The sequence below is a fragment of the Bradysia coprophila genome (genome assembly GCF_014529535.1).
Source record: "Bradysia coprophila strain Holo2 chromosome IV unlocalized genomic scaffold, BU_Bcop_v1 contig_106, whole genome shotgun sequence".
In the NCBI taxonomy this organism is placed as follows: Eukaryota; Metazoa; Arthropoda; class Insecta; order Diptera; family Sciaridae; genus Bradysia; species Bradysia coprophila.
The window spans coordinates 3208448-3234966 of NW_023503372.1; the positions used below are offsets into that span (position 1 = coordinate 3208448).

Genomic DNA, 26519 nt, shown 5'->3' on the forward strand with positions numbered 1-26519 from the left:
TTTTTCTGTTTTGGGGAAACACATGAATAAAATGGGAGACCTTCGCAGTATTATTATTATTTACAACCTCTTTCACCGTTCGCCTATTTATGGTGTATTTCCGCATGAAATCGATCGAACAACGTAACGAGAATGTCAAACTAAAAAAAATTGTATGGAGAGGGGTTATATTACACATAAATCCCAGGTGAAACAATACATTTACTAGTAATGTTGTCCTATTTCATATATCAGCATTGTTCGGTCGGTAGAATTGGTTGGATTTTTTTAAGGATGGTAATATGCAGCGCGTTCTCTTTTTTGTTGATCGTCTACTCACAAATATACCATGTAGTAGAGGTATGCCATGGATTTCGTTTTTTTTTGTGTAAAGGTTTTCGAACATCACAGATGGTATGAAAGTAATTTATTATTTGATGAAATTGAATGGGAAACGTACTAAAACACGTTTTCTACTATTTGCTTGCTTTTATAATCTTTTATACAATCGCGTGTCGGCATTTCGGGTGTTCGAAATTTTCATTTCAGACGTTTTTCGAGGGGGGGATTTTTATTTTTGGAAAACAACATGAAATAGTGAAGTATACCTGTCCGAAATAAATTTCCAATGCAGCATCAATAAATTATAGTTCGTGAATTCTAATTTTCTATTAAAAGGAACGTCCATTTCGTCGGACGTTTCCATAAATAACTTGAGCTTCCTTGAATGGTGGTAGAAAATGAATTTTAAGAATTTATTTCATGGGGAAATTTCCATATTCATGTCGTGCAACATCCATTCACAGAATACCTTCATTGAAAATGGAATGCGGTGGTCAGGGACACGTGTATTTTTAGGCTCAAACTCGCCTTGTACCTTTTCATTTCGGTCTGGTACACAAAAATCAATGTGGAAATATTATTAGGTATCGTAGGCGGATCACCTTTTCTCGATTTTTTCTTTTTATGTTTGTGCTACTTTTTCTCTATCATATGTTTTTGCTACGTGGGCGCGGTGAAGATTGGATAATCTCGATTCTTTTTTAAGCTTTTTTTTTAACATTTCATCAACATATAAATCTGCTACTTCTATTGTTTCAAGTATAATTTAGTGTTAGATATCAAATCTTTTACTTCTTTAGTTTGACAATACGTTCTTCTTTTATATATAAAAGACCATTAGTCAGAGCTAATCGTTTATGTTTGTAATCGTTGTCAGTTAGTGATAACTAGCTGTTTCTGAAAGGACATGGATCCTAGAAAACATGAGGTTGTTCACGTTTACTTCAACAGAATTTTCATTCATCGATCAGTAGAAAGAACGGGGATCGATTTTACTGACAGGTGTTTTAATTGTGTTGAAGGAAGCGAATAAGTCGAAGGTTTACTTTTTTAACATTTGACAATCAAGTTTCTGTAACCTTCTTCTTTACAATAAAATTTAGATCACCAATTAAAATGTCAAATACACAGAAAGTATGAAACAAATTGATCGTGTGCATGAGCATTTAGTGCATTTAGAGGCTTAAGGCGTTCGTACCTTGAGGGTCTCATGCAAATTGCGAGGTAAATTGTTTGTAAATTTATTCATTTTATTCTGACCTCGAAAACAACTCCAGATAATAGTTGCTGACATTGGATGCTGCGAAAGTCATTACAGGAGCTAACAATTTTGTGATAAATGTAAAATTACTTTGTGCCACCGAGAATTGAAATACGACTCTTTTCAGCACTCATTTTAATGTTGTAAAGTGACTTATTTCAGCACCCGTTTGATGTGATATTACAACACTCAAAGCAGTGTTGATATGGAATTTGTATGAGTTATTACAACATTCGTTTTAGAAAATGCAAAGCAATGTGATCGATCAAATTTGAAGAGTGATTGTTTACAATGAAAATTATGATTTTTTGTGCTCTTGTCTATTTCAATTCTCGGTTGGCACAAAGCATGATGTGTTACAAGTATTGTAATGAGATTTTTTCAGCACACGACCCAATTTTCCTTACTCGCTCCGCTCGTAAGGAAAACTTGGGTCTAGTGCTGAAAAAATCAACATTACAATACTTGTAACACAACATACTATTTCAGTAAAGACCGAAGCTATCGAATTTACCGCATTCGAAAGTTGATTTCCACATAGGAAAATGAACTGAAAATAGTCCACATGTAATGAATCATTTTCACAGGGGACAAATTGTTATGTACTGGACAGCTTTCGGAGGAAGTAAATTAATTTTTCGTTCAACTATGCTCTTGCAACAATGTTTTCCTTTCAAAATTCAGTATGAACGGTGTGCCGATAGCCAAATTATATTTAATATTTTAAAAAAAATCGAAATATGGATTTTCCTTTTCGACCAGTGATATAGATATCAGGACTAATAACAATTTACTCTCTCAGATTGCCGGTACACACAAATAAACAATTCCATTTAATTGAATAATTGCTTTTTGATTAAAAACAACTCGTCGAATATTCATTCATGGCTGAAAATTTTCGTTTCGATTAAACGATTTTAAGCGTATCAATCAAGAAGTAGGTCAACATTTCAACAAGTTCCCATCGTTTAATTTGCTGTATTTATTTTAAATTAATTATTCGCCGAAAGAAGAAATTTTATCTAAATAAATTAGACTGTTTAGTTCCCTTAGGGGTGACGGCGCGCCATTACATTTATGTATACAGAGAGAGAGAAAAAAAGCGTAGCACACAGCACAGCTATAAAATCGTCTAATTCCCGAAAAACATTTTCGACATTTTCCTTTATAATGGGCTTGAAACTCTTAAACTTTCGTTAATTATTGATTTGTTGACATTTTATTGTTTGAACAAGACTGATGGTGGAGAGCATTCAAATGTAATAAGAGTTATTTCGGGTTTCACCATTTATATTTACCCGTACCGACACATCCACCTTGACGAAATAAATTGAATTTAAAATCGAAATAAACAAACCGGGGGGTGTACATTAAAAAGATATATTATTTATTTGAATGTACTACGCTACAGTTGAATGGCTGTACAACACGACTTGATGTGGTACACGTTCACATAAAATGAGTTTCGAGAAAAACGGTGTAACTCTTTCAAATATTGAAACTTAGGTCGCACATACAGAGGTACTCTTGTAGTTTTATAAATATATTATCCAACGAGAGTTTCACCATGTCTATGGTCCCCCCACCGAAAAAGAAAAACCATCCGTTCTATGTCTCAAGAAGTTGCAGAAATTTTCGATCCTGCCAAAAAAGTTTTATTTTCTTTTATGCTTTTTTCTGTTTGTTTTTTTTTTTCTCTTCTTCGACTTCTTTCCAGTTCCAATTTTACAAATTCACCGAAAGTACAGTGTATATAAACACGATAAGGAGGTGAACGATATGGAAAACTTTTTTAATAAATTACCGAAAAACTGCATAGTCTTAGAAGTTTGGTAAATGTATGGCCGAAAGTAGGGGCATGGTATGGACTTGTTGCCTATCGATTTTAAATGTAAAATTTTCCAGGAAAGCATGTCAATTGTATGTATATAACGAAACGAACCGTAATTTCGTTGCCTTTGAGGTGTATACATATATGCAAACACAGAATTAGACTGGCATAAAAAAAAAATATTTTGTGCATATGTAACACTATACGATTGTAGAAAGGGATAAAGAAATTGGAAGAAATTTGAAATGGTTCCAAAGTTCACCTGTATGCGATATGTATGTATGGATGTGATATTAATGTAACCGTTGCGCTATATAGGTCGTTTTCGGTTGGAACGAAATTTTACGGTGCGATTTAAATTTAAGTGTCACTTTATTTATGAGCTCCCCGCATGCATTACTTTAGTCGAACGTTATGGCCTATAACAGTGCATAAATTGAAGAATGGAACACATTTCCTAAAGAACGATATGAAAGGAAGCATTAAGTGGTTCAAGATATGCTTCAGTACGATATGTGTGTTGTTCGCCACCCACATTATGGTGATACTGCAAGCTCTTGCCATAACGGTTCGATATGAAATTGATTTTGGCGAAATTTGTGTGTTGAATGGCAACCGAAAAGCAAATACTACTGGTGTCTCCCTTTAATTGACTTTAAAACTAAATCGAAAATGGAATACTGCAAGTAGATTAAGTGTTGCAAGTCTAATGTTTTGCATTTTTGCGATTCCTAGCAAACCCTAGCTAAACAGCCCCTAACTGGTCATGCCGTGTTGAACTGGATTTCTAAAGAATCCACACTGAACCACAAAAAAAAATCGTAACATCTGTCAAAATCATCTGTTATCGACAAGAACATAAATAATGATCGAAGAGCTTTGAAGTTGACTTCTTTTATAATACAAAATGTGTGGCGAAACAAATGAAGTAAAAGATTTTGAATCAAACACTGAGCGAATGCTTAAACAAATGAAGTAACAGATTTCACCATTCTATGACATAAACACTTTTTAACAAAAAACGAGTATGTGTGATATGGGACTAACGATACCCTTGTTTATAGTGCGTATTATAATTTGTATGGTCCCTATAGACTTTCTTGTGATCCCAATTGAAAGCTGCGATACAACTAAATTAGCAAATTACTTTAAAATTATGTTCGAAGCTAATGTTTGGGTGAAATAAATTTGAAATTGTAATCTCCATCAGTATTCTGTGTATGGTTAACCTCCTCCATTACTATACGAATATGCAAACTTTGAACTTCTGAATAGTTCGATATGAAATAGATTTTGAGAAATTAGTATTTGGATCGGAGAACGAAAAGCAAATTGTGCTTTCTCGTTAATCAATGTAAGGACTGTTGACCGCACAGCTCAAATGTTACACGAATTTGTGCTTTGTATTTCCATGATTCGTAGTGAAGGAAAATTTAATTTTGAATATGGATGCAGTTACCAAAACTACGAAAAAAAGTAGTGGGAGCCTCGCCTTCTTCTCTTTTTTTTAATTTAAAATTTAATTCACTTTACTTCATTCATACACTCGTCGACGTTTACAAAAAAAAGAAAACTTTTTTCCTATTAATATTCCAAAAGAAAAGTTAGAATTTCATATTCAATTTGAAGGGAAGAAGAAGTAAAATAAAAATCAGAAAAAGAACCAACCATACCCAAGGTAAAAACCATACGGTTAAGAGAGCAAGTAGAGGTAGCAAGGAAGGAAAATAGGAGAATTTGTTTTTAAATTCATCACAATCAAAAACAGATGTAATTTCAAATTTGTGTTTTTATGTTCTAACATTATAATTACATTAACAAGAAATTAAGCCCTAAAACACCATTTAAGACAAAAACTTTACCCCATTAAAGTAGAATCCTGCAATTAAAGTTCTTTGTAACTTTTCGCAAAAATGGAACACAACGGTCGGCTATATAGCAATTATTGCAAGCCCATGAACGAGAAGAAAAGTTTGTTTTTTTTTGAGACTTCACATCCCACAAAAATAAAATAAAATAAAAAAAAATAAAGAGGAAAACGTATTATAACACCGCGCGCCGTATTTAGCTTTGTATAGAATAAAAATGGTAAACGGGAAGAGAGAGAGGAGAAAGCACACAACAGAGAAAGAAAGTAAAAAAATTGTTTGTATGTTACCTGTATTAAAATCGACTGCAAATTCTTCCAACTCATTTCCTTTTACGATGGTATAAATAAGTTTACGACCTAGAGGGCTTTCGGCCTGAATCGCTACCGATAGCGGTGAATGGAGTTCGATATTTTCGGGTACCGTATCGGAGTAAAATTGTTTGTTGAACACTGGCATTGATTTATCTATCACCTGTAAAACGTAAAACGACGCTAAATTACTGACAACATTTTTACCACCCCACCCCATTGACAAAGTGCTTTCTTTAAAACCGAAAACATTTCCGCAAAAGAAAGCAAATTCAACCAGAAAATGGTTTAACACTTACCTTAACGTAAACAGTGACATCAGTTGAACACGGCGTAATTCCACCGTCATATGCAGCAATCAGTAACTCATAATCTCGATTATGTCCCTCCAAAGTTTGTTTCAGCGTAACTTCGCCCGACTTTCGATCGACTTTGAACAGTTCACCGTGGCCTCGTTTCATTTCATAACGTACTTCGCCGTTCTCGTAACTATCCAGATCCAATGCATGCACTTTGGTAATCAATGAACCACGGATATCGTCCACAGATACGACCGCATAGTAGGGTAGATTGACAAACATTGGACAATTGTCGTTAACTAGATGTAACCGAGAAACCATTGGTGTTATTACAAGAACACAATCGAGTGACCAATTGTAAATGATTTTACATACCATCGATAATAGTCACATTGACCACGACATGAGCCACTCTCGGTTTTTCTCGGTCCGGAGGATGTGAACGTGCCTCAACAATCAGCTCGTAGTTATCTCGTGTTTCTCGATCGAAACGTTTACCGGTGGTTTCAATAGCCCCAGAGGTCAGGCCAATTTTGAACATGTCAGTCGGATTCAGCAGCTTGAACTCTACATGTTCGTTTAGGGTGGAGCCGATGACGTTGACCACAGTTACTGTCGTAATTTTTGTGGAATTTTCAACAATACTGCCATCGTAAATCGGTTTTTGGAAAATAAGACCCGAATTTTCCGACGTTTCCACGTTGATGTTGACATAAGCAACTTTGGAAAATTTGCCGTCAGACACTCGTATGTGTAATTTGTAAAAAACGCCAATACGTTCCACATCCCTGGCGAATAAATGAATGACAAGAGTGAATGACAATCAATCGTTATCAGTGCTTGCGGGCGCAATAAACCCACACACGAAATCAATTCGTATTCCCAGAATGGATGTAATTTATTCAGATTCTGAAATGTTTCTCGTCTTTATATTACCTGGTCGTTATAACGCCCGTTTCCGGATCAATGGCAAATACACCATCCTTATTGCCTTCGATGATGTCATATCGCAGGGTACTATTCTCAGAGCTATCTTGATCGGTCGCATTTACTTGAATGACGGCCACATTTTCATAGGTGGGCAACAGTAGTGTAACGTTATACTCCTTCTGGGTGAAGACTGGTGCACAGTCATTAACTAAATAATGGAAACGGGTGAATATCGTGAAGGAAATGGTTTTCTTGGATGTAGGCAGAGCTGCCAAAATTTCAGCAAATCTTAGACGATAAATTAGTAGTGAGAAATGAATATTCGACTGGAAATCTATTTGGCAGCTCTGTAAGTTTATGTTGGATAATTACCATCGGTGACTGTTATTTCCACTTTAGCCATTGTTTCGGAAGACAAATATGGTTTACCTAAATCGGCCACCTAGAGTTCATTAAAGAAAATTAAAAATCGTTTCATTGTGAATCCGAACAACCGCTCCTTCAATTACTCCCGTTGATGGCTTTATCACACAATAAAAAAAATCATTTCACAAATTCAAGCAATTTAAGATGCTCTGTGTTATTATAGATTCTTTAGAAGCTTTTGAAGAATGTATTAAAACCAACAATGGTTTGAGCCAAGGAACAAACCATAAAATATTTTCATCAGAAAAAAAAGAGAATTTGGGTCGTAAAATAACACGAAAAAAAAAATATTTTTTTTATGTCAGTCATACGCCCTCGCATCACATTTACCTTTACATGAAAATTGAAAAGTGGAATTTTTTCATGGTCCAGCAGCATCACAGTTTTTATCGCACCTGTTGTCGAATCGATGTGAAAATAGCGTCTCGGCATTGCTTCCACAATGTCGTAATGTAACAAAGCGTTCAATCCGGAATCGATATCGAAAGCTTTTATGACCAATGGCATACTGTAAATTTAATTTTTCATTTGTATGAGCTCACATAACTATTTACAGAGGAAGATTTGAAATTGATTTTCCTGCTTTTCTCTTCTTCTTCAACAATTTTTCTGTTCTTTTTTTTCGATGGCACGAATAAAGGGACGACAAAATTTTATGCGAAAAATTATGATATGTGTTTGGCTGCTGTGCGACAAAATAAAAATAAATAAAAATGGGACATGGCGAAGGGCACACCAAAAAAAAAAAAAATGGAACATCGACTTTCGGAGAGATGGAGGGCTAACCTTTTTATGGTTTTGAATCTCAAGAGGTTAGATTAAATATTGATGACAATATTTGCCCTTCCGTAATACATTTATACCGACAACGTTTCGGATTATACCGAAAAAGTATGTTTTTATTGTATGGTGTGTACGGTGTGTCAGATCATTTCAATAGATTTTCCACTGACGACATTGCTCCCATTTATTCAACCAAAGGGTAGAGAGTGAAGAAAAAAAGCCGTTGAGCAAACATTTACAGATTTTTCGTTCTTTCTTCCCATATATACGACAATAAGATTTATTATGGGGAACCAACACACAGAACCGAAGCATAACAAAAGTTTTGTATCTTTTCAAACAAGTTTTTTATACCGGCATAGTGAGAGCAAAAGAGGACGGCAAAAAAACTTATTTCTCCAGCATTTTTTTCACTGAAATTTCTTTAGTCCAATGAAAGCTTTTTATCGCTATACAACCAAACAATAAATCGTTTATGTAAATTATGTGCACAATTTGAAACTTGCAGGGAAGACAAAATAAAACGTAAAACTGCAGACAAGTATCGTTGACTTTGGCGATTGTTTATGTTCGCAACACACCTAACAGTGAAATAAAATGAATTTTCCGAAGCGAATCTCTATTGTCTAACAGATAAGTAGCCGCTCGAAGATGCGAGCGTATCACCAGTATTTCTATCGAATCTTTTACTTCTCACTCGAAGTATTTTGAACAGATTGAAAAAATCTGCTACTTCATTAGGTTTTAACATCATAGATTTAAGTATAAGAGACCGTATAAATCAGAGTTCTGCGCTTAATCTGTCGTCGCTCTCAACAACAGTTGACACTCACTGCAGGACCTCTTTTCAAAAACCCCAATTCTTGAAAATTCTTGAAGAGTTTTAAGAATGTTCAAGTAAGTTAAAGAATTTAAAGAATTTTAATTCTCGAACATAGGAACTGGTACATTGACGTACTATTCTCGGTACAAGTATGTACGAGAGGTTTTTTTTTACACTAAATGTGAGATTGCCAATACGAACGGCAGGCTAGGCGAGTTATATCAGAAGTGCTCAAACACGTGAAGACACTTTCGCGAATTCGCACAATTTTTCGTGATTTCCGAAAATTAGCACTGAATCGTACACGGAAAACTTAGGTTCGTGTCGTCACTTTAAGTCTACCAGACTTTCAATATTTTAATTATTTCATTACAGCACTAGTGTTGAAAAAATGCGATCTCATTGCAGTACTGAAAAGTACAAAATTTCGATGACTAGAATGTAACACACAAAATATTGCTTTTGAAACATGTTGCTATAATTGAATGCACTATGGAGTGTTAAGCTAACGCTAGCTAAACTATAAGTCCAAAGAATTAGGGTTAAAGAGACATATCCCAAGAGAGACAGTTTTTACATTGAATTAAATAACGTGTGAAAATCAGCAGAGATTAGGAAATTATTCATTTCACTCTATGCAGTACGCTGCGCTATAAATTCGTGGAAAATCCACGGGTATATCCATTTGGGGGATAGGATAGACGGACAGATAATAATGACTTTATAAATATGTGATGGAACAACCATTGTGTGATGTGTTATTACATCAAATATAGCCGCAATGCGCTTTATGATGAAATTTACCTCTATTATACCTAGGTGCTTCGATGGAGCGCTGCTCTAAAATTTAATACAATGTAAGAATAAATGGACTTCGATGGAGTCAATTAAATTTTTCAAATGAAAGGATAATAAAAAAATATTTTCTTTTATTCCACCGTTACAAATGGATGTTCAAACGTAATAAAACCGCAATATAGCGCGATAAAATAACATTTTCTTCATCTTAAAAGGAGCATATTTGCTCAACCATTTTGTAATTGATCTCTTTCACATTTTATGGTCGAAATTAAACGATTTGAAAAAGACAAAGGCACCGTCAATATCAATTTCGAAACAGTTCGTAAATAATAAAACAAGAAATAAGCTCAATTGCCTGAGGTACCGACGACCGACGTTATTGTGTTTTGTTGCACGAAATGTTGGAAAATGTTTATATTCACTCGACAACCAATGGACTGACAGAAAACAGTTTTCATCATTAAGTGTAGTACAAGGAAATGTTCTCATACACTCAACACAACACTCACTCCCCTGTTTTCACTTTATTTTTAAAATATTTTTGTCTTTCCCTATTTGCCTTGTCATCATCCTGTAAAATGACAGGATTTATCGATGTCCCCTGTGACTTTCCGGGACCGAAAAACATTTATCCATCGATTCTAATACTCGTTTATGAATGAATCCAGTCTTCAAGAAGCTTACACAACATCAGAAGCGAAAGCACTTATCATAATGCCCACAAAGAAGCATTTATCGTTTTTCGTCAAATTGTCGACCCTCTGTCGAACGGTTACTATTTGCGCCAATATTACCGTAAAAAGAAGCAAGAGACAATAAAAATTCATTTACCTTTGGCCATCTGTTATTGTGTCATTAACCGCAATAACTAACGATGTTATAGGCGCCGATTCAGCAATAATTCCTTTGAACAACTGTTGCACAAAGTATGGAGCATTGTCGTTTCGATCCAAAACGTGTACCACAGCGTAACACGTTGCCGACGCTGATGCCATATTTGTCGTTCGCACCGTTAAGTTGTAGAATCTAATAAATTTTTGTGTGTTATCGTAAATGGACGGGTGGGTTATACAGTGAATGACTGGAGGTAAAGTCTTACTTGTTTGTTTCATAATCCAAAATATTTTTGGTCGTTATCACACCGGTCGATGGGTTAATAAAGAACATATCGTCTGTGTTGCCATCAACGATGTCATAGACAACGGACGATGTACTTCGAGTCTCCAAATGCATTACAAATGTTCCGATTGGTTGATTTTCAAAAATCTCTATTGCCGGATCCGCTTTCAAGAATCGTGGTGGCGCATTGTCAGCCATAACAACCATTATGTGCACCGGAATCTGTGAATACAGAGCTGGTTTTCCGTTGTCCATCGCTTTCACTTGGATCATATACTCCGGCAATGTGTTTATGTCTAATCCCTTCGCCACACTTATTACTCCCATGTCCGGTTCAATCGAAAATACATTTCCAATGTTACCGCTGACAATGGAATAGGTGATTTTGGCATTTTCACCGATATCTCGATCGATGGCATACATCTGCGCAACACTCGACCCAACAGCAGCCGTTTCGTACACCTTTCCTTCAACAATTTTCGATGTGAATTCTGGAGCATGATCGTTGTGGTCATGAACGGTTATTATGACTTTAGCATAATTTCGCTTTGCCGGTGTTCCCTGATCCTTAACAATGACAATGAGTACATGTTCCGCAATCAATTCGCGGTCCAATTGTTGAGCCAGTGTTATGCTACCAGTCACTGAATCGACACGGAACAATTTCAAGGAAATTGGTTCACGAGCTGCATGTAGACTGTAAAAGAGTTTCTTATCTTCGTCCAGGTCGGTGGCGTGTAACTGAAGCACTTCGGTACCTTCTTCAACATTTTCGGAAATGTCGATTCGATAGACCGATTCAGTAAATTCGGGTCGATGGTCGTTTATGTCTGGAAGATTTTTTTAAAATTTCAATTATAATCCAATCAAATTTCACCAATTAAAGTTTCGTATAGAGTGACGTTGATTACCTAGAACAGTTATATACAATTGGGTGGTAACTGTATGTACTCCGTCGGTGATGCTTATGGTTAAATTGTATTCTCGTCTCGTTTCCCAGTCGAGATGTTTAGCTAGAAGAACATTGCCATTGTCCCGTCCAATATAGAATTCATGTTGATCATCGCCACCTAAGAGTACATTTTCCATTTTTAGTGTACAAGCTTACAAAGGGTTACATTACACATTTCAACTGATGTTTGGATAGGTTGGATCAGTTGGCTTAAAATATTCAATTTATAATAGAATTCTCACACCTCAACGGGACATCCATAAGGGAGGTCAGCAATGATACATGTTCAAAATCTTCAATATATTCATAAATATGAATTTCTGAGGTGTCACATGTATGACCTACCCTCAAATACGCCGCTACATAAGGGAAGCATTAATTTAACTTCCAAAGATGCGTATTTCTTGAGTTACAATTTTGTCTGACAACCCTGAATTACTGACGTCCTTTATCGATGTCCCCATAGAAATCGTTCATTAAACCTGTCTACCGGTGGCCATAACCTAATAAAAGTCCAGTATGAAATAGGAAGTCTATTAAAAAGGCCAATCCTAGGTGTGTGTTTAAATACAAATTCTAAACCCAAAAGGCGATCCACCCTAAAAAAAATATTGGGATATTTACACAATGTTCAATCCCTGCAAATGATTACACGTCAACAGTACAGTTAAACCTAAATCAACGTTACGATAACACTTTCTCTGTCAATTGTGTCTTATAAATAAACACATGAAAAATACATCTAGACATGAGGCTATGAGAATTATCTCATTAAATCCAGTCGGATATTTCACCCAGCTTTACTGTAAACAAATATATACTGCCGAAAACAAGCAGCGTCTATACCATACACACACACACCCCGAAACTCTTTAGGCAAACATTATCACCATCAAAAAAACACCCGAAAACCGAATGCCCTTAGAAACTGAATATAAATATGTCCACTGATGACAAGTCCAAATACACAAAGATTTTCTAAAAACCCTATTCAATTCCAGTCCGTATAGTATACATAAAAACATACGTCACCGTCTCCCTAAATCTTAATCCATATCATAGTTCCTAGTAATAGAAATACAGTGTGATTTATCGGTTCGATATAAACATTATCTCGATCGAATAAAATGTGTACCGAAGCCATTATATGGATTGGATGTATTTTTTGGATGGATTATTTTGAACAGTTGAGGGTATAGGAGCTTGTTACACATGTGAATTATAGTTGAATGGAAAAGCAGGTTAAAATTTTGCGGTTGGCTCGTGTACGGACAGATTTTTGTTTCCGAAAGCCACAGGATCGATTGACCGAACGGTATTCGAAGGTTAAATGTCTATTTGTTTTGTGGGAATAGTGTAAAATTATTTGAAATATTTTTGAACATAATTTATCGTTGACATGTGTGACGGAAGCTAAACTACCTGTCCGCCATACCTCTTTCTATCTAATGAGGAAGTCGTGTTTCCGTTTGAAAATGTTTGATGTGAGACTTGGGGAAATGTCAGAAAATTATAAATTAAACTCCAACGAAAAATCATTTTTTAGCAATATGAACTAGAAAAGAATAGAAATTGTTGTTGCTATACTAACATTTTAACGGGTTTAGGAAAATTAACGAACACAACTGGAGAAGTAAAAGATTTCGTAGGTTAAATAGGTCTCTCGAAGCGTTGCAACTACTTAGTTTCAAGTCATCATTGCATCGAAAAACAGGTTCAAATCGAAGACGTCTTGGACTAAATCGTATGGGATTAAATTAGGATTAGCCGACTTCGGGGTGCCTCAGTTAAATTAAGTTCATTTAGTCCACTTAATTCTATATGATTTAGTTCGAGAAGTGTAGTCTCCTGGGTCGAAATATATGACATGAAACGGAATATCCTAAACGAATGAAGTAATAGATTTCATGATCTATATTGCAATAGGCTTGCAGATACATAATTATATGTTGTACCTTTCTACACTCCACATGTTAACTCCAAGAAATGAAAATTTCAAAAATAAGGTTTGCTTGAAGCAAGCTCCTGATATCCTCTAAAAGTTGAGATGAAGTTCAAGGCGAGAATCACTGAAGCGCGTCGTGTTGTGACTGAAGAAGGTTCTTGTACCTGTTACTTATTTTAATTAGTAACTTCTCGCATTTTTTTAAATCTTGTACTTCGTTTGTTTTAACATTAATTTTTCTATGAAAAAACACTACCTAGAACTCATCGCTTATTTCTGCCGACGTTGTCAACAACAGATGAAGCGCAGTGAATTTAGTATCCATTCGTCAATTTTTGTTTTAGAATAGAAATTAAGAAAAAAAAAAGTTTTAAAATTTGCGACTCTTTGAGAGAAGTTAAATTTGGTTACACTTCATGTTGTAGAAACTATTGCAATTTCCTTACTTCGCTGTCTTGTCATCAATGCACGTATGAACTTACATATGGACGGCTCATCCCTGCGATCTGTCAAATTTTTAATTTCTGACTCTTGGTTCAATTAAAAGACAATCCCGAAGATTCTTCAATGGAAATTGATCTTAATCTCAGATGCTGATTCATAACCGTATGAGCGAAAATTTTATCTATTTTTATATGTTCAACTATACGTTTGCCTACATTTTCTCTATCTGTTCAATAGCGCGCACACAACCGAAATTATTAAACAATTTGGCAAACGAGCACATTAGCTAAGTAATTAGAAATTTAAATTGCGGATGAAATTATGGCAGCGCAGTGTTTATGAACCATAATTGTTTGAATGATGTATATGCAATTTTTTGTTTTCGGTGCCGGTGTATGTGCTGCTGTATGCTGAATTGTGATTTGACATAAATTATGTTCGCGCTGTGTGTGTGTGTCTACACAAAGTTTTGCAAGAGAAATGAAGTACGCGACGTGCCTTGAGATATGTATACTTGACACGCTTGGTGTGACGGTATAATGAAGAGAAAATTGATGAACACACATTTTCCTTGAGGCGTCAGGAGGATATAATTTAATTGAGCTACTCTAGATTCCTTGTGAATGATGTATAGTTTCCTGTGTTTCGGCAAAATTGGAAATGAAAACGGAAATTATTTTTTAATTGGGTAAAGCTCACAGAATCGCAGAAATCGGCAAAACATTTATCCAAGACCGATGAACCGTTTTCTTTACTGTTTATGATAGATTTTTGTAGATAATTCACAGACACAATGAAAACCAGAACCACTTATGTCGGCATATCAACAACCCTTTTACAGAAACAATGACACAAGTCTCACGTAAACATTTTCGTCTTTATCCAAATAAATTTCTTTTAACAGCCCAACGAATTCAATTGAAAATGTATCACCCAAAAAAGAAGGTAGGAGAAAAAAAAACCGATACTCACCCACAATATCGAACCACAGTTGATCATTATCTTCATCATAAGCTTGCACAAGTGTAACCAAATAACCGGGACTATCATTTTCCGTAACTTCGACGTGCTGGTCACTAGTCTTAATACGTGGTGGATGTTCGGATTCTTTCGGTATTGACACAACAACAATGCTAACACGTGCCATTTGCGCCCGTTTCGGCACACCATTATCTTCAGCACGTACCGTCAAATCAAATTCACTTTCTGGTTCGAATGTTTTAGCCGCATAAATAACGCCCGTATCTGGATGAATACGGAATTTTGCTTTTCCTTTGCCAGATTTAATAGCATACGTAACCCGGCCATTTTCGCCGGTATCTTGGTCATTGGCTAGTACCTGCATGAACAAATTGATGTTAATTAATAAATATGCATTGCAATGGGAGCGGAAATTGTTTAAAAGCAACATTGGATTTTTCAAATTACAGAGTTTACTGTATATTGAAGACGATGAGATCTACATTTACTGCATATGTACACACTACATATCATTTATATATATATATTACACATCATGCACAAGCACCGTGTATAGACCTACCGTCTACCGACCGAAATAAAATTTTCAATTAAATTATACTTGAGGAATTCTTTATCTTTGCTTTACATTTAAATTTTGCATATTATAGATCTATACATTGTGCCTAGAGTGAGCGCATTCAAATGTTAGACAGTTGTGATTTAAATGCACGATGCAATTAACATAAATAAATAAACCGCATGCAATCCGTTGAATGGAAGTTTGAAGACTTTAATAATATGAGAAAACACTACAGTTGAGATAATATGGTTTTAACTTGAACGTTTTCAGTATATCCTACATAAAACAAAAACAAATAATAATCATACAGCAGCGGGTTGATGTATGACTTCATAAACATTATCCACACAACAAGTAAAATGCATCGCGTGTGTGCACTTCTATAGCTCCGTTTTTAAGCAAAAGATTTATTAAATTTCCATCTATGCAATATTTTGTGAAAAAGGATTTATTTTGCATGGAGCAGATCCTCTTTTCGACGTTCTAATAAAAATATGGCAAAATGTAAACATGTATCAACTGCATCATATTCAAAAAATATTTTATGTTATAGGGTTGGCATGTGCAAAGACGCAAAGATGAATTATACTTTGCATTTGTAATGCGAAAATTCTCTCATTTTCGTCCAATAACGAGCGGGGTGCGCCAAAAGCTTTCTAGTTTATATTACAGTGACATATAGTGGTTTTGTTTAAATGTTTAAATGGGACATATTCATTGTGGAAAGTTGTGTTTAGTGTTAAACGTAAGATGAGTAAAATCCTCGGTTGATTGTCGGCTCTTGATATGATCAAAGAATAGCGTTTCTCTTTCCATCTCTTGGTAAAGTAAGAAACGCTCTAAACTCCGTTTGCTTACAATGGAAAGAACAGTTTACATTGTTATTTTGTGAACGGCGACCAAAACGGAGTGACTGCGAATCGGTCCTAAGATTCTGAGATTCAGGAATAGAACGGTTAGCCATTAATCAATGCCAGTCTGGGTATTATAATATGCGTCAAAAACGGTTTTAGATTCAGGTGGAACAAAAACGTCCCATTCTCTCACCAGATAGAGAACCAAAACAGTTTTTTCTCACTTTTTCGTTCCAGTCGTGCCAATTGTTGTTCGAAATGTGACTTTTCGGTGCGTCTGAATATAAAATAGTTAATGTTACCAGGACGAAAAAGGTGTAATTTTTGACCACAGTGGTGAAGACGTCGTTGGGCCCACTGCGCCACGCTCAGCTCCATCCTCGGACGTCTTCACCATGTGGGTCAAAAATACACATTTATGGTATCATTGACATAATGAGATACTGATTTCTTGCGGTCTTGCACCGGAAAATTCAGATCCTGGTGTCAATATAACACTGTAAAAGGTCTGCTTTGATTAAAATGGATACAAGATGACCATTCCCAATAACAATGCTTTGCATCCTCTCACTAGTCAGCTTATTGGATGAGGCTGCAGCAGTCAGTTGTCGATCGACGATCGATTTTGGCTAGATCGGATTTTTTACATCATGTCACCTAACGTGTCTGAATTGAAAATTGGTCTTCTGTCATCGCTTTTACAAATACACATTTTTGACGTGAGCCTGCGCTGCATCTGAATTTTAAAATCTTGGTCCTCTAATACAACTAATAAAATGTCCCATGTACTGCACGACTTAGTTTAGAATGCTCGAATCCATCTTTTCAATCCCATATTCAATATGGCATATTGTGCCGAAGAAATGAATATTATTTGGGAGCGCAAACAACATCCCTTCGAAAATCTATGTCTGAGTGTAGATGAAGGTTGCCGTTGGCCGCTATTTACGTGACATAATCGAATTTTTGAGAAATGTTTTTGCATAAACTATTTCACTAATTGACCAGTCGCAGTAGAAAATTTATCGCAATATACTCCAATACATCGTTGGCAAGTAACTTTAGTTAAATAACTTTTTAATCGAGTTAGAGGTGCTACAATATTCAAATTGTCGATGGTGCCACGATGGCGCTTCATAAAAAGTTTTATGATGCATACCCCGAGCGCCGAATGTTAACCATTTTATTTGATGTAATAGAAAAAGCCACATTTCGTTGTTGACTTCATCAACCCTGCATCGGATGCGTACGATTTCCAGCATTCTGTTTGAGTTTCTCGAATAACACAAAACGTTGTCGAAAGATGCATGAAAAAGCTAACTTTTGCCATGGTATAGGATGCAATTTACATAAATTGCTATTCATTTAATTTATCATACCTATAAATTAGATACATTGAGGCAATACAGCAAGAGGTCTATATATAACGGCATTATTGCAACGACTTGAAGTCGTTTTTGAAGTGATTTTTTTTTTATCAGATGCTTACAAAATATTTCAATGAATAGTTTAGTACATAACGTCGAGCGACATTTCATACCATAAAAAAAGATGTAAAACCGAAAATAAATAACAGGAAGAAACATTGCTCTGATTTTGATTTTATACTTGTAGTAACGAGAAAAGGCTAAGGAAATGTCTGAGTACATCGTACAATGAACTAAAGAAAATCAAGAATAGGTGCAATTCAAAAAGTACGTACATTTCTTGGAGATAGAGAAGAATAGTCAGGTCATACACAAATGTATGCCGCAGCCACTCAAAATACATTCTATCATAAATAAGGAAGAAATAGTGATTTTTCTTAAATTGAGACAGATTGGTTATGTAGGTCTAGTAGGGTAGCCAGAAAGAAAGAAAAAATTCCGAATCGAATGCCGTAACCACTCACACTCGAGATGTCCATTAAGTAAATTTTGAAATTCGAGTAGCCTAAAATGAAAATCACCGCTCCAAACCGTTCCAAAAACTCCATATTTTTGCCAAATAAAACCTCAAGATTGATGTCGTTTGAAAGCTACCACATGTGACAACTCCCGACAGAAATCTTTTCAGGTCTATGAGGTCAGTTGGGTGAGTCAGACCAATGAGGATTTCGAATTCTACTTCATCGATTTCGTGTCGATATTTTTTTATTAAAAATTACTCCGGTGGTATCTATTCAAACTAATATTTCGTGTGGTGTTATGGCATTCGATTCCAATTTCTTTTTTCTGGCTACCCTAGCAGGGCCTATTTTACGGAAACATGTTTCTCAAGTTTTTGAAAGTTTCCAAAATGTTTCTGAAAAGTTTTCTAAAGTATCTTAAAGTTTCTCAAAGTTTCCTTAAGTTTCTAGAAAAGTTTCCTTAAGAAACTTTAAGAAACATTTTGGAAACTTTCAAAAACTTGAGAAACATGTTTCCGTAAAATAGGCCCTGTACCCTAGCCTACACATTTACTGTCTACTCAATACATTTTTGAGTGTACACAGGCACTTTGTCCGAAATTGTTAGGTGTAGCGGACGACCTTTGTGAATGGATGGCTTCTAGCTTGGAGCAATTTGTGTAACTATTTCACCGAAAGGACTTCCGAGAAGAAGATTAATTTGAGTTTTTCAAATTGTCAATTTCTAAAGTTGATCCGGCTTCATTGTAACAAATCGCATTAGAAATACTACGTAAAATGTATCATATAACTAGTGATAAATCGGAATATCTAAGTTATAATTAGGAGTTGGGAATCAAACTCTCGTTGTGACACGGGATGTCTTACCTTACTTTGAATTTAAAAACCCCAATTTAGACTGTCGACTTATTAGTTATAATACCTTTGCGCGGCATTCCTATGAAAACTATTATATGTTCTTGCCACTCAAAAAGTTCTGTCTTAGCGAAAATGTTGTCAATGTAAATGGGTAACGACTAGAATTTCCTGGTATATTCAACCTTGTCACTTTGATTATCAAAATAGATTTGGTTGTTATTAAATATCAGAGTAGAATTTAACATTATTTCGCTGTGTGCTCAAAGATTCCATTTCATTTACAAGTCTCTAAGTCATAGTATACATTACGTGTGGAGGTTTGCAAACGGCATCGAATTAAAGTGATACCCTGCACAAAGATTTTGATTTCCTCAAAAAATGTTTTCAATATCTTGATAAAAGATTTTTGATATCCTGCCGGCATGATACACTAAAAAATAAATTTTGATACTTTAAAAAGTTAATTCGTTCAATTCGTTCAATTCTACAACTCCGGAGGCCAATCTAAAACGACTACTGAACCCGGTTCAAAGTCTTCTAAAAACCGACGATCCACGCATCTCTATTCAACTAAGGCCATAGAATCAAAGACGGTATGCATTCCATCAAACATTTAAGTGATCTGAGTCATCATGTACCTAAGTATTGCAATTGGAAGCAGTGTTCAGTCATATAAACATTCATTAGCGCATTAATTGCAGCTTCCACACAACAAGATTCTCAGAAATCATGTTATCCGAATGACATCATAGAAATTCGTTTCTAGTATAACAACCACATAATGTGCTGCTAATTTTGAATTCAATTATTTGTTAGAAATTACTTGTGTGTTCCCTTGTTCATTTACTGAGTGCAACTGTGATGCACTATGTAATTTGTGAGTAGATATTCCACTGGTTCCCATTTCGGTCACATCTCATGCCAACACGATTCATACAGATTCATTTTAATCAAATATTACACTTTTTTTTGAAGAGAACCTCTTTATTGTATGAAATATGCGAAGCAAAGCACAACCAATTATTTTCAAAGAATTTCGAACACATTTTCTGATAATAAAATTCCGTGTAAGCAAGACGTTTATTTCATGTAAAAATGGTAATTACCCTTACTATTATGCACATCCTACTTTTTCATGTAGTTGAAAAATAACAAAATGACATACCCCGTACCTACATAAACGCTGAAGTTATTTTCGTGCAACATCTTGCAATGTAGTAGAATAAAAGCTATATAAAAGTTTCAAATCAATAAAACTTTCTTGACAATACTGAAGCGAATGGTAAAAAAAATATGTTAAGCGAAAAAGGAAGATTTTTAACACTGCTGTGGTGTAACTATACACATATATACGTAAACTAGCTGCAAGCGTAATAAACGGTAAATTTCCAAACGTAAATTTCATAAAAGTTTAACAAAATCGTCTGTAAACAAAATGACATTTTTTATGTGAAAATAATATTTGAAAAAAGGTTTTTTTTGCAGCTTTCCATTTCATTTGCGGATAAAATTCCCAAGTGAAGTAATATTCTCGGAAGAATGTCATGCCAATCATAATTGGACAAAATGTAACAAAAAATACACATTCGCTTCGGTTTGTACGTTTTTGTTGTACTTTTCAGCCCGATACGAAGCATAGCGGACAATTTTGTTTATTTTGCTAAAATTTTGAACACAAGTCGAGCTAAAGTGGTTGCAGTTAGATTTTTACCTTTTAACGTTATCATCTGTTATGGATAACGACTGGAGAAATTAACGACAAAGTCTGACTAAGGCGATTTCATATAGCAAAAAAAAACATGTTCAAAAAATGAAGTGAAAGATTTGAATTCAGTCTCTTGAAAATACTTAAGATTAAACGAAGTAATAGATACGATCGGAAAAACTACAGATGTAATAGCCGTTTGGAGAGATCAGCTATAACTACTAATCATCTGTTATCATCATTTAAAAATAATTGCTTAAAAAACTGAAGTAATAGAATTTGTGTGATTTTTTGAACAAAGCAAGTAGCAGATTTATTGATTATTATATGGATTGCCGTTTATACAAGGTTAAAAAAGCAAGAAAATGTAGAAGGTGTTGAAAATTCTGTTCAGAGAATCGATCTGAAGAGAGGTCGAAGCTAGGCTGCCCACCTGTCAGATCCGAGATCAAGATTAACGATACGCCAGCGAATTTTTCACGTCTGTTATCGACCGTAACGACGACAAAAATGGGCGACGCTCTGTCGCATAGAGCCAGATATAACTTAACAATTCAAGCCGAGAACATACGAGAAATTTTTCGGAATACGCTGCAGAATAAAATGTCATCGCTTATTATAGTCTTTGCTGTCGATAACAAATGAACAGTTTAGGAAGATTGACCTATGCCTTAAATTGCATGAACTATAAATATTCGGTAGCATCTACTCTGCTGTTACATCACCTTACGGGGCTTCATACAGCCGACTTGTTTTTTTTCCCTTGTTTGGGAATGTTTTCTTTATTGTGGTTTGGAATATAAAAAAACATGGAAAAATGCTTTGTCAAATTTTTATGAGACATGCATGTAACGTACATCATACACGGAGCGCAAATGTTAAACACACGGAGTTTTTTTTGTGTGTGACGTGAAGGTGTACTTAAATGGGTTTCACCAGCGACGTGTGTGTCGTTTATGAACAGCAGCAGCACATTCCTTCGCTTGAATTATTAAAATCCAGCTAAAATTGATGTACACAAAACGGTTGGAGCATCATTTACTGGAACTGTCTCAACATTAACACAATTTATTCGAATATTTTCATTTGTGATTTCGAGTGTTTTTAGAATGTAATGGATATGCGAGGGAGGTGGAAACTTGTAGCAGATTTAGAAATTGGGTCGATGATGATGATACATGCGATGAGTCTAAATGTAACAATCTATCTATAGTCATATTCTGTCGACATCGTCGACGAAGGTAAGTAAAGAGCTCTCTGCTAATGTGATTTAAATTAGCAAAATGTGTGTTGAAGCTAATGAAGTTCAGGATTTGCATCTGTATGTAGATTGTTGATCGTGTGTAACTGTTGTGAGATGGTTGCCTGCTCAGAAGTAATTTTGAAATATGAAGCAGTGGCGCCGAGTAGACTTGGGAGATGGAGGCAATCGTAATAAAGACGTTTGTGTTGTTCCCATAAAATGAGAGGATCGTTTAACCATTGCGGAGTAGCGACCACAAGATTCATAAGATCCATAAGATTCATGAGGTACATGAAGAAAAATATGGTTTATTTCTTTTTGTACACAAAAATTACGTTCTGTACACAAAACATACATTTTGTACACAAAAAGTCAATTGTGTACACAGAAACCATGATTTTGTACACAAAAATGATTATTTTGTACATAAAAGTGATCATTTTGTACACAAAAGTGATCATTTTGTACACAGTAAGTTCGTTCTGTACACAGTATGTTCGTTCTGTACACAAAGAAGAATCATTTTGTACACAAATTTGATGATTTTGTGAGAGAGAGAAGAATATATTTATTCATCGACGTTATTACAATGTTGGCCTGTGGGAATCGGAATAATGCGAATTCTTATACATGTGCATTTGAATATTTAAAATTTTGAATGAGTAATCTAAATATTGTATTATTGTGTTATTAATTTAAAAAATGTTAGGTAAAAACATTGTACATGAAAAGCAGCGCCGCAGGCCGTGAACTTTAAAAAAAAAAAAAGAAGCGGGGTCGAGGGGCGGCAGCCCCCGCAGTGGGGGGTCAAGGGGGGTACAGCCCCCCTTGCGGGGTCTAAGGGGCAGAGCCCCTAGCGGGGTTTGGGGCAGAGCCCCATGAACGTACGGCAGCCTGCAGGGCGTAAAGAAAAGCTCGCCGCAGGCGCGGGGTTTGGGGGCGGAGCCCCCGCACAAAGAAAATACATCATCCTACAGTAAAGAAAGTGTATGAAACAAGATGTAGTCCAATGACAAAAGATTGAATTAAGCAAATATACTTTTGAAAGACTACAGACACAAATTACACGTTCTCTTCTCTAACTGTATTACCTCTTCTTTTTGGTGCCGTTGTTCTGTTAATTATTAACTTCTAGGAATGAAAGTGCTGCTCAATGCAATTTATGTTTATAATAAAAAAATCTCTCAAAATCAAAAAACACAGCCAATTGAGAACTCTCATTGTGATAAAGCTTCTTTGTTTTGTCACACTTGATAACTTATGTGCTGAGATCGCGTAAAGCTAATTCAAAAAATTGCTAGAAGCTTAACAAGATTTTGTGTACGAATAGTGTTTTCTGTGTACGTTGTTACGGTTTCCGTGTACAAAATCAGTTATGTTTGTGTACAAAATATTTTTGTTTGTGTACAAAACAGACCTTTTGTGTACAAAATAATCAATTTTGTGTACAAAATCTTTAATTTTGTGTACAAAATATTTTTTGTGTGTGTACAAAAGGGACGTTTTGTGTACAGAACGTACTTTTTGTGTACAAAATGAAATGAACCGAAAAATATCTTGCCCCTCATGGCCAAAACCAACGTCGCCGCCTCTGATATTAAGATATTCAGATGATTAAGATTTTCCGGTTGGAAGTATCGTTTGTAAGAAATTTAAAAATACATTTGAAGTGGGATTGGATAAACATTGACAATCGTCAACAAACCCGATGAGAGACGGAAAAGTTCATGTACTCAAGCACATTTGACCACTCACACTGCACAAAAATACACCATTTTCTAACTGCACAGTGTGATTAATAATACACACAGTGTCGAATGTAATCTCCGGAGAAATTACAGGGACGTGAACTGTGAAGAAACATTTTCATCAAAGCTGCACAACATTTTATTGACACAACGTTTCGATGAAATGAACTCTGATGTTTAGTACCACATCAATCCAAAATCCAACTGCAACCTAGAGCAAAAAGTATTTGTACCTATTCAATCCCATCCACATTGAATGTCGTGCATGTGAGTTCAAAAAAAATCTTTTTTTTTTTTCATTTACATAATTGGCAATAATTTGTTGTTCGGAGCCTGACATGAAGGAAGTATCTTCCACTTCATCAATCCAACTATACTCGGTTAGGTTTTATAGGTAAATATATACATACATTAGGTTGTTAACACACACACACTGCCGATAAATTAGAAGCTAAGTGAGTTTAATAAATTCTCCCTTGCCGACTAAATCCACTTTTTTTACGAGTCTAAATATAACATTGCGATGACGATATGTGTATATACGTACGTAATGGAGCCCCGAATGACAAATATATAGACATTTTATCCAATGGCACACACAAAAATATGAAAGGAAATGTAATTTAGGTTATGTCTAATAACGAGACAGTTACATCCCTGGAGTGTATTACTTTTAGTACATAACACACAGGAGAGAGAAGAAAAAAAAACGATGTCAAAATATCTTTAGGATACACAGAAAAATCTTTTGTTACATGGGTGTGGGTGAATACACTACCAAGAAAAGCGAAAAAGGAAGAAAAAAAAACATTTCCTTGGAATAAGAAGACGTTACGTGAGTGTATGGTTGACAAATACTTTCCTATATATGTCGTTGAATCCGGTGTACATTCATGTAATACATACGTAAAATGAATATTTTTATTTATGTTGTGTACAATGCTGCTTCCATCCATCCAACAGATGAATTTTTATCCATCTTATCAAATTTCACCCAATTTTCGTTTTCGCTCTGTCGCAATTTTATCAATTTTAGTATTTCGGTTCGGTGAGTGTACGAGAGGATGGATGTGTATTGACAGGAGAGTGTATATAGACATATCTCGATCTAAATTTTTTTCCCTTACTTACTTTCAATCCCCTTCTGTGTATTATATTTTCTACATTGCTAATTAGCTTTTTGTTGCCTTTTATCCTTTTTGATGTTTGCTTCTGCCTCCTATTCAATCTAGACGATGTATAAATTTTCATTGGCTCTTTGATATGTCTATACCGAAACACATATATAGATCTGTGTACCTTATTATTTGCAAAGTGAAGAGAGAGAGTCTGTGCATCTCCACATAATTCATGATGAAAATTTGCTTTGTGTAATGGAATTAATTGAGTTATACTTTTATAGGCAACTTAATATTCATTAATTCATTATCATGTGCGTCTATCAAAGGCGTTCTAGTAGCTCGCATAGATATGTATATACAGCATAATGTGTAGCCAATTTTTCGGATAAAAATTAATTACTGAACATTACAGTGTAAAAAAAGGTTCACATGGAATTTATATATATTTAAAGCTCACTGAATATTTATTTTGATAAATGAAAAAGTCCGGAAAGGATTAGATGGAAAATAAATTTCGAAAATCAACTGTCTGCCACCCACTTCACACTACTTGAGTGCTTTTTTTTGTTTCAGTCTAAAAAAAACTCCAGAAAAGTTGAGAATTTAACAATTTCGGTTAGTCTGCTTTATTGGGTTGTTCGAGGTTTCCATTGAAATATTTTAGAAAAAAAGGCAAAGGTCACCTTGCTGTTGTTTAGTTAGTAAAGAATCTACAGAAATTTAAATACATATGAACCACCACCACTGAGAGAAATGTAATTAGAAAATTGCCGAGCCAAGTTACTTTGAATTTGTTTTTCACAACCCACGATGCTCAAAATTTGCCAGAATTCGTTCCATGAGGCATTTTTAATGAAAATATCAAAAATAACTCATGTGAATATTTCGTTGACTTAACACTGAACAGCCATAGTTGTGTGCATTCGGTTACTTGCCCTAAATGCATTCAGATACAGCAACAAAGTTATTTGGTCTGTTACTTCGTTTGTATCTTGAATATTGAGTATAATTTATGCCAAATCTGTTACTTCAATATTTTTATCATATTTTTCGTAATAGTTGATGGTTGAATGGTTATTTACTCGCCTTCTACCTAAATGATCTGGGTTCGATTCCCGATAGTGCTTATTATTGAGTAATTCTGACAGAATTCCCGTGTCAGACAATTCCACATGGAGAATTTGTGTGGATCAGCTGAATTTCACTGCCTCTAACTGTAACACAAGCAACAAATTCATCGATTTTTATTATCGTGGTTTTCGACAGAATTTGATTAGCCGTTTCTATTAGGTTGCTTTTACACATTGACATGCAAATGTTGCTGGTACGTCATGACCTATTTAGCTGTATTATTTCCAAATTTAGCTTAACTTGTTCAATGCACACAAACGTTGCTCTTGTCCAATGTGCTTGCTACATTGAACGTTTTATGAAATCATCTCGTT

General features: G+C 35.2%; 1 protein-coding gene across 7 annotated transcripts in view; it reads right to left on the reverse strand.

Annotated features, from left to right (window-relative positions):
* LOC119070958 (fat-like cadherin-related tumor suppressor homolog) overlaps window positions 1-26519 on the reverse strand; it is a 274427-nt gene that overhangs the window by 37238 nt on the left and 210670 nt on the right. For all 7 annotated transcript variants that reach the window (XM_037175522.1, XM_037175521.1, XM_037175520.1 and 4 more), the window contains 10 exons: window positions 15087-15453; window positions 11685-11843; window positions 10754-11603; window positions 10486-10680; window positions 7578-7755; window positions 7194-7263; window positions 6828-7029; window positions 6267-6679; window positions 5892-6190; window positions 5572-5755 (listed from right to left, as the gene is read on the reverse strand). In XM_037175522.1, coding sequence (XP_037031417.1) covers window positions 5572-5755; window positions 5892-6190; window positions 6267-6679; window positions 6828-7029; window positions 7194-7263; window positions 7578-7755; window positions 10486-10680; window positions 10754-11603; window positions 11685-11843; window positions 15087-15453 — 2917 coding nt within the window. The remainder of the gene's footprint in view (window positions 1-5571; window positions 5756-5891; window positions 6191-6266; window positions 6680-6827; window positions 7030-7193; window positions 7264-7577; window positions 7756-10485; window positions 10681-10753; window positions 11604-11684; window positions 11844-15086; window positions 15454-26519) is intronic.